Source organism: Biomphalaria glabrata, chromosome 6 (assembly GCF_947242115.1).
Source record: "Biomphalaria glabrata chromosome 6, xgBioGlab47.1, whole genome shotgun sequence".
In the NCBI taxonomy this organism is placed as follows: Eukaryota; Metazoa; Mollusca; class Gastropoda; family Planorbidae; genus Biomphalaria; species Biomphalaria glabrata.
Window position 1 is genome coordinate 34,884,971 of NC_074716.1, and position 12,891 is coordinate 34,897,861.

At 37.1% G+C, this 12,891-nt stretch overlaps 1 protein-coding gene across 1 annotated transcript in view; it reads left to right on the forward strand.

Annotated features, from left to right (window-relative positions):
• The window catches only part of LOC106058561 (uncharacterized), a 39,550-nt gene that overhangs the window by 13,143 nt on the left and 13,516 nt on the right, over window positions 1-12,891 (forward strand). The window contains exons 4-5 of the mRNA XM_013216018.2: window positions 6,227-6,325; window positions 6,734-6,878. Of these exons, the coding sequence (XP_013071472.2) occupies window positions 6,227-6,325; window positions 6,734-6,878 (244 nt within the window). The remainder of the gene's footprint in view (window positions 1-6,226; window positions 6,326-6,733; window positions 6,879-12,891) is intronic.

Sequence of the window (12,891 nt, forward strand, 5' to 3'; positions counted from 1 at the left end):
ATGAATCAATGAAACAAAAAAAAAGTTAATTAATTTAGTTTGATATTGATTATGGGAAATAAGTCTCACTGTTTTGATAGACATGGCTACAGATGTTCAGTTCTTCTTTGAGTGCACTAGTGACAGCAAAAGTACTCCTCCATATAGGAGAAAAAAAAAAAGAAAAATGAGTATAAAAAAAAACAAACTTGAAATAACAGTACCCTATTGAATGAAGTTTTAGGACAAAAACATTGGCAATTTATTTGAAAAGGAAAATTTACTTCATTATAATTTTGCAAAGTCTTTTTAAAAAAGTTTTGAGTCAATATTGTTTCAGATGCGTCTCTCAAAAATGTATACATTTAATAAGGTCTTTGTCAACATCTCTTACTTCAACTATTTAAATGTGAAACATTGTCATTCCACTTGGTTACTATTCAAACCTGGATTGATGTCATTCTTCTTGGTTATGATTCAAACCTGGATTGATATCATTCCACTTGGTTATTATTCTAACCTGGATTGATGTCATTCTTCTTGGTTATGATTCAAGCCTGGATGGATGTCATTCCACTTGGTTACTATTCAAACCTGGATTGATGTCATTCTTCTTGGTTATGATTCAAACCTGGATTGATGTCATTCTACTTGGTTACTATTCTAACCTGGATTGATGTCATTCTTCTTGGTTATGATTCAAGCCTGGATGGATGTCATTCCACTTGGTTACTATTCAAACCTGGATTGATGTCATTCCACTTGGTTACTATTCTAACCTGGATTGATGTCATTCTACTTGGTTACTATTCAAACCTGGATTGATGTCATTCCACTTGGTTACTATTCTAACCTGGATTGATGTCATTCTTCTTGGTTATGATTCAAGCCTGGATTGATGTCATTCTACTTGGTTACTATTCAAACCTGGATTGATGTCATTCTACTTGGTTACTATTCTAACCTGGATTGATGTCATTCTTCTTGGTTATGATTCAAGCCTGGATGGATGTCATTCCACTTGGTTACTATTCAAACCTGGATTGATGTCATTCCACTTGGTTACTATTCTAACCTGGATTGATGTCATTCTACTTGGTTACTATTCAAACCTGGATTGATGTCATTCCACTTGGTTACTATTCTAACCTGGATTGATGTCATTCTTCTTGGTTATTATTCTAACCTGGATTGATGTCATTCTTCTTGGTTATTATTCAAACCTGGATTGATATCATTCTACTTGGTTACTATTCAAACCTGGATTGATGTCATTCCACTTGGTTACTATTCTAACCTGGATTGATGTCATTCCATTTGGTTACTATTCTAACCTGGATTGATGTCATTCTACTTGGTTACTATTCTAACCTGGATTGATGTCATTCTTCTTGGTTATGATTCAAGCCTGGATGGATGTCATTCCACTTGGTTACTATTCAAACCTGGATTGATGTCATTCCACTTGGTTACTATTCTAACCTGGATTGATGTCATTCTTCTTGGTTATTATTCAAACCTGGATTGATATCATTCTTCTTCGTTACTATTCTAACCTGGATTGATGTCATTCTACTTGGTTACTATTCAAACCTGGATTGATGTCATTCCACTTGGTTACTATTCTAACCTGGATTGATGTCATTCTTCTTGGTTACTATTCTAACCTGGATTGATGTCATTCTTCTTGGTTATTATTCTAACCTGGATTGATGTCATTCTTCTTGGTTACTATTCAAACCTGGATTGATGTCATTCTACTTGGTTACTATTCAAACCTGGATTGATGTCATTCCACTTGGTTACTATTCTAACCTGGATTGATGTCATTCCATTTGGTTACTATTCTAACCTGGATTTATGTCATTCTACTTGGTTACTATTCTAACCTGGATTGATGTCATTCCACTTGGTTACTATTCTAACCTGGATTGATGTCATTCTACTTGGTTACTATTCAAACCTGGATTGATGTCATTCTTCTTGGTTATGATTCAAGCCTGGATGGATGTCATTCCACTTGGTTACTATTCATACCTGGATCGATGTCATTCCACTTGGTTACTATTCTAACCTGGATTGATGTCATTCTACTTGGTTATTATTCAAACCTGGATTGTTGTCATTCTACTTGGTTACTATTCAAAACCTGGATTGATGTCATTCCACTTGCTTACTACTCTAAACTGGATTGATGTCATTCTACTTGGTTACTATTCAAACCTGGATTGATGTCATTCTTCTTGGTTATGATTCAAGCCTGGATCGATGTCATTTCACTTGGTTACTATTCTAACCTGGATTGGTGTCATTCTATTTGGTTACTATTCAAACCTGGATTGATGTCATTCAACTTGGTTACTATTCAAACCTGGATTGATGTCATTCCACTTGGTTATGATTCAAGCCTAGATGGATGTCATTCCACTTGGTTATGATTCAAGGCTGGGTCGATGTCATTCCACTTGGTTACTATTCTAACCTGGATTGATGTCATTCTACTTGGTTATTATTCAAACCTGGATTGTTGTCATTCTACTTGGTTACTATTCAAAACCTGGATTGATGTCATTCTACTTGGTTACTATTCAAACCTGGATTGATGTCATTCCACTTGCTTACTACTCTAAACTGGATTGATGTCATTCTACTTGGTTACTATTCAAACCTGGATTGATGTCATTCTTCTTGGTTATGATTCAATCCTGGATCGATGTCATTCTACTTGGTTACTATTCTAACCTGGATTGATGTCATTCTTCTTGGTTATGATTCAATCCTGGATCGATGTCATTCTACTTGGTTACTATTCAAACCTGGATTGATGTCATTCTTCTTGGTTATGATTCAATCCTGGATCGATGTCATTCCACTTGGTTACTATTCTAACCTGGATTGATGTCATTCTATTTGGTTACTATTCAAACCTGGATTGATGTCATTCAACTTGGTTACTATTCAAACCTGGATTGATGTCATTCTACTTGGTTACTATTCAAACCTGGATTGATGTCATTCTACTTGGTTATTATTCAAACCTGGATTGATGTCATTCCACTTGGTTACTATTCTAACCTGGATTGATGTCATTCCACTTGGTTACTATTCTAACCTGGATTGATGTCATTCTACTTAGTTACTATTCAAACCTGGATTGATGTCATTCTACTTGGTTACTATTCAAACCTGGATTGATGTCATTCCACTTGGTTACTATTCTAACCTGGATTGATGTCATTCTTCTTGGTTATTATTCTAACCTGGATTGATGTCATTCCACTTGGTTACTATTCTAACCTGGAATGATGTCATTCCATTTGGTTACTATTCTAACCTGGATTGATGTCATTCTACTTGGTTACTATTCAAACCTGGATTGATGTCATTCCACTTGGTTTCTATTCTAACCTGGATTGATGTCATTCTTCTTGGTTATGATTCAATCCTGGATCGATGTCATTCTACTTGGTTACTATTCAAACCTGGATTGATGTCATTCTTCTTGGTTATGATTCAATCCTGGATCGATGTCATTCCACTTGGTTACTATTCTAACCTGGATTGGTGTCATTCTATTTGGTTACTATTCAAACCTGGATTGATGTCATTCAACTTGGTTACTATTCAAACCTGGATTGATGTCATTCTACTTGGTTACTATTCAAACCTGGATTGATGTCATTCTACTTGGTTATTATTCAAACCTGGATTGATGTCATTCCACTTGGTTACTATTCTAACCTGGATTGATGTCATTCCACTTGGTTACTATTCTAACCTGGATTGATGTCATTCTACTTAGTTACTATTCAAACCTGGATTGATGTCATTCTACTTGGTTACTATTCAAACCTGGATTGATGTCATTCCACTTGGTTACTATTCTAACCTGGATTGATGTCATTCTTCTTGGTTATTATTCTAACCTGGATTGATGTCATTCTTCTTGGTTACTATTCTAACCTGGATTGATGTCATTCTTCTTGGTTATTATTCTAACCTGGATTGATGTCATTCTTCTTGGTTATTATTGAAACCTGGATTGATATCATTCTTCTTCGTTACTATTCTAACCTGGATTGATGTCATTCAACTTGGTTACTATTCAAACCTGGATTGATGTCATTCAACTTGGTTACTATTCAAACCTGGATTGATGTCATTCCACTTGCTTACTACTTTAACCTGGATTGATGTCATTCTACTTGGTTACTATTCAAACCTGGATTGATGTCATTCTTCTTGGTTATGATTCAAGCCTGGATCGATGTCATTTCACTTGGTTACTATTCTAACCTGGATTGATGTCATTCTTCTTGGTTATGATTCAAACCTGGATTGATGTCATTCCACTTGCTTACTACTCTAACCTGGATTGATGTCATTCTACTTGGTTACTATTCAAACCTGGATTGATGTCATTCCACTTGGTTACTATTCAAACCTGGATTGATGTCATTCTTCTTGGTTATGATTCAAGCCTAGATGGATGTCATTCCACTTGGTTATGATTCAAGGCTGGGTCGATGTCATTCCACTTGGTTACTATTCTAACCTGGATTGATGTCATTCTACTTAGTTATTATTCAAACCTGGATTGTTGTCATTCTACTTGGTTACTATTCAAACCTGGATTGATGTCATTCCACTTGCTTACTACTCTAAACTGGATTGATGTCATTCTACTTGGTTACTATTCTAACCTGGATTGATGTCATTCCACTTGGTTACTATTCTAACCTGGATTGATGTCATTCTACTTAGTTACTATTCAAACCTGGATTGATGTCATTCTTCTTGGTTATTATTCAAATCTGGATTGATATCATTCTACTTGGTTATTATTCAAACCTGGAAAATACATTATTGTCCTTTCAAAAATAAATTGAGTGGCTTTGCATTCAATATCTGAACATGAGGAACAGACAAACCAGACAAAACTATTTGCAGTTTTTCTTCTTGTGAGTGCGTTGTGTTGCTAATGATACTTCCTGGGTAGGAATTGAGCTACTGGCACAGATTTTCAGAAAAAAAAATACAAAAGAAAAAAGATCTATACACATCTGGTTATCAATGAAAAATATTTTTAAAACTCATGTAAAATATATAAAAAATACTTATTCTAAAAACATAGCTTATATTAAGTGTAATTGTATTGATTATCTTGACTCTATCATGTAATTAATTTTTAATAGATCTATACTAACAATAGTAAATTTGTGTGATTAAAAACATGTTTACCAAATGATTTGGTTTATGGCCATTTCATGCTTTTAGCGTGCCCAATGTACAATGATCCAACCACTTGTGTGGATTAGGAAGGGTTGAGATTCTGAGAGATTTCCTTGCTCAGGTGTCAAAAGTATTTAAAAAAAATAATTGCTGGACTTGAATTTTACCTGAGAGCTCAAGCCTCTTCTAGCTGAGCTAGACAAGTGCTTATGAAAATAGGTTTTATAGTTATCTATTTTTAGTTTCACAGTTATCTATTTTTAGTTTCACATATTTTTTGTTGACTTAATTCTCTATACAAGACTTATCTCCCCTTAGCTAGTTCTGTCTCTGCCACAACATGGCCTGAATTGTGCCGATGAGCCAAAAATTAAAAATCCAATTCTAGTTCTGTCTCTATATAAAACAAAATAAATTAATAAAGACTAATTGATAAAATAGCTGATCATATTTTATTTTTATTGATTCATGTGTTGCTAAGGATAATGAATAATTGAGCAAAGTTTAGATTTAATCCAAAAATGGGAAGTGGGAGAAATAAGGTGTCAACAAAATTGATACCAGACAGAGTGAGTTGATATTTTAGCTTAAAATAATAAAAAGCCATTTTAAGATGAGGAAGCTAAATAGAAACTAAGTTTATAGTTTGTGTTCCCCTGGCAAATGTTGGCTTTGTCTGTGTTAGCTGTGACAAAATATGTAAGGTCGCAGCTTGGCCTACCTAGACAAGTGCATTACTATACTATTCCTTTATCCACACAGACAAATACATTAATCTACTCTTCCTTAATCTTCTTATTTGAAGACAAACATTATTGTTCTAATTTTTGGTTGCTTGGGCACAACAGGGCCTCAATTGTTCTGATGTGCCTCAAATATCCAATATTGGTTGCAGTTTCTGCCTCCATCATTCAACTGTTATGTCCTGCAAGAGAAACGTTGTTGCTATAAACCATTGGTTAGACTTGGTGGCACTGCATGTACATTAGACTAAATCTTTTGTATTCCCACTCAGGGTCTCATTGCATACAAAGATATTGAAAATAACACATGCTACATTGATCGCCTTGATGAAGAATTTGAAGATGGCTATGAACGCTGGCAGTTGTATGAGGTATTTAAATCTATTTTAAAATTATATTTATCATATAAACCTTCCAAAAATTATTTTTTTTTTACCCTCAGTCACATTTGATTTTATGTGTATGGGGGATAAAGCCTTACATCTTTTAAGGTCAATGTGACACTCAAGCAACGCAGTGACATGTCAATTTGATAACCAGTTGGCATTGGTCACTATGTTTTGTGGTACTAGTTGATGCAATCCATTACAGAAAAGAAAATTTGTACAAGTTAAACAAATGTCAGAGCAGAAACAACTAGTACTTATTTACTCTAGTACTCTAGCATAGTATTTGAAGTCAATTACTAGTCAACATTTCTGCAGACCTAACAATGTTCCTACTACAAATGTTTTTACACAAACTAAGACATTCAATTCTATGTTTTGACCTGGCCCTAGAAAAATGAGCACAATGAGCGAAAATACCTGAAGGTAATTAGTGGACCCATTGAGATTGATGTCATCAGACACATAGGAGATATCCACATTACTGCCCACTGTGAAAATGCTGTATCAGTTTGGGTTATGGAGATTGATATTCAAGGTAATGTCATTCACATTTTTTAATACAAGTTTTGCTAGAATATTTTTTTTATTAGTAACTAAAAAAGTAAGAGTATTTGTTATGTAATATTTCTTAAATTGTTTAGTTTTGATGTTGCAATAATCTTCTGAATTCATGCTAAAGCTACTCATTACATGAAACTAGAACAAAAGGCTGCCTTGGTTCTGTGCCTTCCAAGCAGAAGGGATATGTTTTATCCTGTCATATATACACCTCACAAAGAGAATAAGTTGTTGACTGTATTAAAGGAATACTAAAAACTAAATATCCATTGTGATGACTTTTAAATGAATAGTTCAAAATATCTTTGGTAATTTTGTCAACATTAAAAACACCATCCAGTCACAGAGTTTTGTTATTGTTTTATTTCTAAATATTTGGGGCACAGAAAAAATATTTAGTGATTACTTATGTTGTGCCAGCAGAGTGTGTTTTTGGACTGTTTCTGTGTTACTTCCTAGCTTTTAGTCATTTTTTATTTCATATTAAAGATGTTGAAGATTTGATGGATTTTGTCACATTATTTATTTATTTTAAAAAAATTTATTTACTATCTTTTGAATACTCCACTTAGATTAAATAGTGATAAAGTATGACTGAGTAATATTCCTAGTTCAAGGCAATAATGTGGTCTATTGGATCTGGTTGGGAAGCTCAAATGTCACAAAATGCCTGACTCGGACAGTCTTCCAGTAGAAGTTTGGGAGATGTCAGCAACTCTCACAGAAAGGTTAACAGACCTCTTCACTTTGTGCTGGAACAAATGTACTATCCTGCCTGAACTTTGCAATGCCACCATACTATCCCTGTACAAAAACGCAACAAATCAGACTGCTCCAATTGCCATGTAGCAGGGAAAATCCTTGACAGATTGAAAATGTGCTCTCTGAAAGCCAGTTTGGATTTTTAGCAGGTAGAGGCACAACAAACATGGTTTTCATTTTGCATCAAATGCAGGAAAAATGCAGGCAGCAGAAGCTGGACTTGTATTCATCGATATCACTAAAGCTTTTGATTCAGTGGGTCATGATGTCTTGTGGAGGATTCTTTCTTGGCTTGAATGCCCTCCAAAGTTCTTTGCTATCCTGAAGCAACTGCATGAGGGTCAAAAAGATCAAATCAGATGCAATAATGACTTATCAGATGATTTCTCACTAGAGAACGGTGTCAAGCAGGGTTGTGTGCTTGCTCCAACACTGGCACCATAGTCTTTGGAACAATGCTAAATAAAAGGAGGCATCTACATCAAGGTAAACACTGATGGCAGCATAATTAACATATGGTGCTTTCTGTCCTGTTCTAAAATTAAAGAGATAATGCTACTTAGATGCTGTATGCAGATGACTGCTCTTTTCTTGCATATGCTGAGTTGGAGCTTCAACTTGCCATTCATGAGTTTGCTGAGGCTACTGCCTCTTTTGGTCTGTCCATCAACCTCACACAAAACAACAACAGAGGTCATGCTTCAGAAGTCCCCCAAACAAAACTAATTCAGCTCCACAAACTTTGTGAATGATCACTTATGTTTTGACCACTTGATGTACCTGGCCAGCACAGTGCCCAACAATCCGTCACTGTCCATAGAAATAGACAGTCTCGCTAAGGCCAACAGCGCTTTTGGTTGCCTTCAACTGAGAGTATGCCAAAATAGGTCACTTCACCTAAGAACAAATATCAAATTTATAATGCAGTGGTTTTCAGCACACTTTTGTATGGCTCCGAGACCTGGGTGTTCTATCAAAGGCATCATTGCCTCCTTGAATGCTTCCATCAAAGGTACCTAAATATCCTAAATTTTATAATTCACTTCAAAACGTTAACCCGTGTTTTCTGCTAGAGTCTGTGTACCTTTCTTTCATCATGTTATGGTGGCTAGCCCAAATCACACTGGGCATTGGTGGTGATAAACTTGCCAAACAGAAAAGATGAATGACTGAGAATTGTGAAGTAGACATGGAGCACATGGAAGAATAAAAATGAATGAAGCTGCTAAAGTGGCTTGATATTGAGGTGCTCTTTCTTTTTTCTCCCTGCCATTGTGTAAAGTTAGAAGGCAACATGATTAGCCTACTACTGTGAAGTTTGCATGCAGAGAAGACTTTCAAAATCATGTTTTACTGAACTATCAATGTCATTGTTCACATTTATATGTCTGATTTCATGGGCATAAAAAAACTGTCAACATGTTTGTCATTAATTAGTTTAATTTTAAGTGCAAATGATAAAGAGGCCTTTATGTCATCACCATGCTTCTAGTCTCATCTGACCCAGATAATATTGCCAAGATATGCAGTCCTTCAAAAAACACTTGCATAAAGACATATGAAGTCAAGATTTGGCTGTTTCTTTTTTATCAAGTTTTCCAAACATTGTCACAGTATGCATGTTTATTTCTCACGTTGTATGGAACAGTTTGTTCAGCCAAAGTTGTGATTGATACAAATTATTTTAAGAGTTCAATGACACAGTAGTTTGGCTTTTGATACAAATTATTTTAAGAGTTCAATGACACAGTAGTTTGGCTTTTCACTGGCTGTTCTTTCCATTGAGCCAAAACTTGAGATGCACTGATTTCTATTTTAATTCTATAATTTGTCTGCATTCATCATCATACCTCCCAATTCTCTTCCTTTTTTAAAATCCAACAATTCCATCTGCTGTTAAATGATAGGCATAGAAGTAGATTATAGTTTTATACTGTTAAGTTGTACAAAGATTTGAGTTATTATTACTTGTATCATATGGAGTCCTAACTGAATCAAGCATAATGACATTATTACTTATATAAAATGTAGCTTATAAATTTGACTGATACCTACACACTACTCAATTTTTTTGTCACACTCTAAATTTGTCTTGTTTGGGGAGGTGACCCACTTGTACCATGCTACTCCACTATATCTAGAGTCAGTCTAACAAAAGTAGTAACACCATTAAGTAAAATGTTTGCAACCATTAGTCATTCTCTAAATCAGGGTGATAAATGCCTTTATCATTTAGGAATATATTTAATTCATTCAAGCACAAAGCAAAACGTTTCAATGCCATACCTCCGGAAAGGCATCGCACTTTATAGTGGAGAAAGAGGTCTGACTACTGAGTCTCCATTTCGTTAAAGAATTCTTTAAACTGACAATGGTAGAGTGCTTTTGACAAGATGCTGCTAACAATCTTGATTATCAAATTCATAAAGTAAAAGAGTAAAGTACCCCTTTCAGATCTTGCGATCTATTGGGCAGATGATGCCAAGGTCATCTGTTTCTGTGGCCTACGATTAATGAGAGTGGCATGTGACCAGCACAACGTCCAACCGCCTTTACTTTCCCCAACTAATATCAGGTTCCCATAATAGCTGGGTGGACTCACAGGCGCCCAAAGATCCTGAAGTTAAAAATCCTAGTCTTCACCAGGATTCAAAATCAGGACGTCGGTTTGGAAGACAAGCGCTTTACCGCTCAGCCACTTCTACGAAATTCATGACCTCAACTATTTCAGTTGGAAATGTTTTGGCACAAAGCGTTTCTTGGTGTATTATGTAGTGAAACTTAAGAATTTCTTGGTTTACTTTGCTCCAAAAAATCAGTGTTGCCCCTTTATTTTTTTGCAATTCTAAACTAATCTACAACCTTACTACGCAATTATTCTGTTCTAAAAATACACCAGTAACAAATAAATAAGTTTGTTTTCAACTATATGACCTTGAAGCGCTTACGTTACTTGACAATATAAAACTTTGAGAAGATAATTGGCTTCTAACTCTTCTAGTTAAAACAACAAACTCTGTCACAGCCAAAGCACTGGTGAAGATGCCAAATTGTTTTGCGTTGAAAAGCAAATAAAAACCTGCATAGAAACGGAGTCCTTTGAGAGCTTCCACAGACTGACGACAGTGACGACGTGTGTCACGGGTAAGGGGTGGGGTGAAAAGCGAGTACAAGTGGCTGAAAGATGGAATCGGTGTCAAATCCTCGTTAATGGATTCAGAACGATTTTTAAATGTTTTTTTTTCGATAAAATAAATAATATTTGCTTATGCAACTAAAGAGCCGCATGTGGCTTGCGAGCCACAGGTTGCGACCCCGGTCATAGCCCATTACACACTCTTCAATTCTTCATTGACTAGTTGCAGTAGTAGTAGCACAGCAATTAAAGCTCACATTTGTGAGTGTAAGAATTGATTACAAGGTAGTTTCCCTTTGTCATCGGTACAGTATATCTATAATGATGAACGCTTTTTTGACCTTTTCAGCACTTGGATCAAAGGTTTGGAACTGGCTCTCTGTTGAACCCAGACAAGCCAGATGTTTCAATACATCAAGAGTTACCTATACAACACTTTTTTTTAGTTTGCCTAATTCACTTTATGCTATTGCTATGTTCTTCTAGCACCCAGCTTGAGCCTGCATTGTTTGTTTAACAGCACTTTAGGAATGATGTTATCATTGTTTTAGTGCGTCCCAAGACATGACGTTAAACTGCGCTCCTCTTTCCTTAGCACTTTTGGAGCTCAAAAGTGCCCTACTTCTTTTCTATTATTGTGTCTGCCTCCTCTTTTCATCAGTCAGCCTTCATTGATCATCACACTGTCTCCTTAACTTTAAATTCTCACTACGTCCTAGACCAGTCCATTTGCCGTGGACTGCGACGGGTAAGGGGGGATAAAGAGATCCTGGTGTTTGAGTGGTGGCTATATGAGGATAAACCACAACAACACAATACTTTGGCTCCAAGTTCCCCTAGACCTGAGGCCCAGATGGCCCGCTCTGGGTCAACCGGCTGGTCATGCCGAGCTACCAGCATAGGTCGTCGACCTAAGCTGGAGGGCGGTGGCTGGAGGGTCAATCAGGGAGCTGCTGTATCGGACACATGTCGAGTATAGCACCTGTGTAGCCCTGGTGGGCTCATTCTGGACATCCGAATGGCCCGTCCCCTTGTTGGACTCGATGGCGGGTGGGGAGCACAAGTGCCGAACTAACAAGAAAATATATATGGATAAAAAAACCCCCAATAAACTACTTGCCCCAGATTTAAGTCTGGGCAAGAGACGCTGTATTGAGGCTAAAAAGGAGGAGGCCACAAAAAGCTGTACTACCTGGCCATCATTTTTGGTGGTCAGGTGCACAGAGGAGGGAAAAAGCCTGACAAAGCTGAGCCCTTTTCTTATCTATAAGGGACTCAAGTCAGTAGTGGGAGAGCCCAAGAGTGTGTCTAAGCTACACAAAACAATGGAACTTCTTGTAGAAGTAGATGGCAAAACACACTCTGATGGGCTTTTAAGATGCAGAAGACTCTGTGATCTCCAAGTGGAAGTCATGCCACACAAGAGTCTGAACACCAGCAGAGGTGTAATCAGCTCTAGGGTCGTCCCGAGACATGACGTTAAACTGCGCTCCTATTTCCTTAGCACTTTTGGAGCTCAAAAGTGCCCTACTTCTTTTCTATCATTGTGTCTGCCTCCTCTTTTCCTAAGTCTGCCTTCATTGATCATCACACTGTCTCCTTAACTTTAAATTCTCACTACGTCCTAGACCAGTCCATTTGCCGTGGACTGCGACGGGTAAGGGGGGATAAAGAGATCCTGGTGTTTGAGTGGTGGCTATATGAGGATAAACCACAACAACACAATACTTTGGCTCCAAGTTCCCCTAGACCTGAGGCCCAGATGGCCCGCTCTGGGTCAACCGGCTGGTCATGCCGAGCTACCAGCATAGGTCGTCGACCTATGCTGGAGGGCGGTGGCTGGAGGGTCAATCAGGGAGCTGCTGTATCGGACACATGTCGAGTATAGCACCTGTGTAGCCCTGGTGGGCTCATTCTGGACATCCGAATGGCCCGTCCCCTTGTTGGACTCGATGGCGGGTGGGGAGCACAAGTGCCGAACTAACAAGAAAATATATATGGATAAAAAAACCCCCAATAAACTACTTGCCCCAGATTTAAGTCTGGGCAAGAGACGCTGTATTGAGGCTAAAAAGGAGGAGGCCACAAAAAG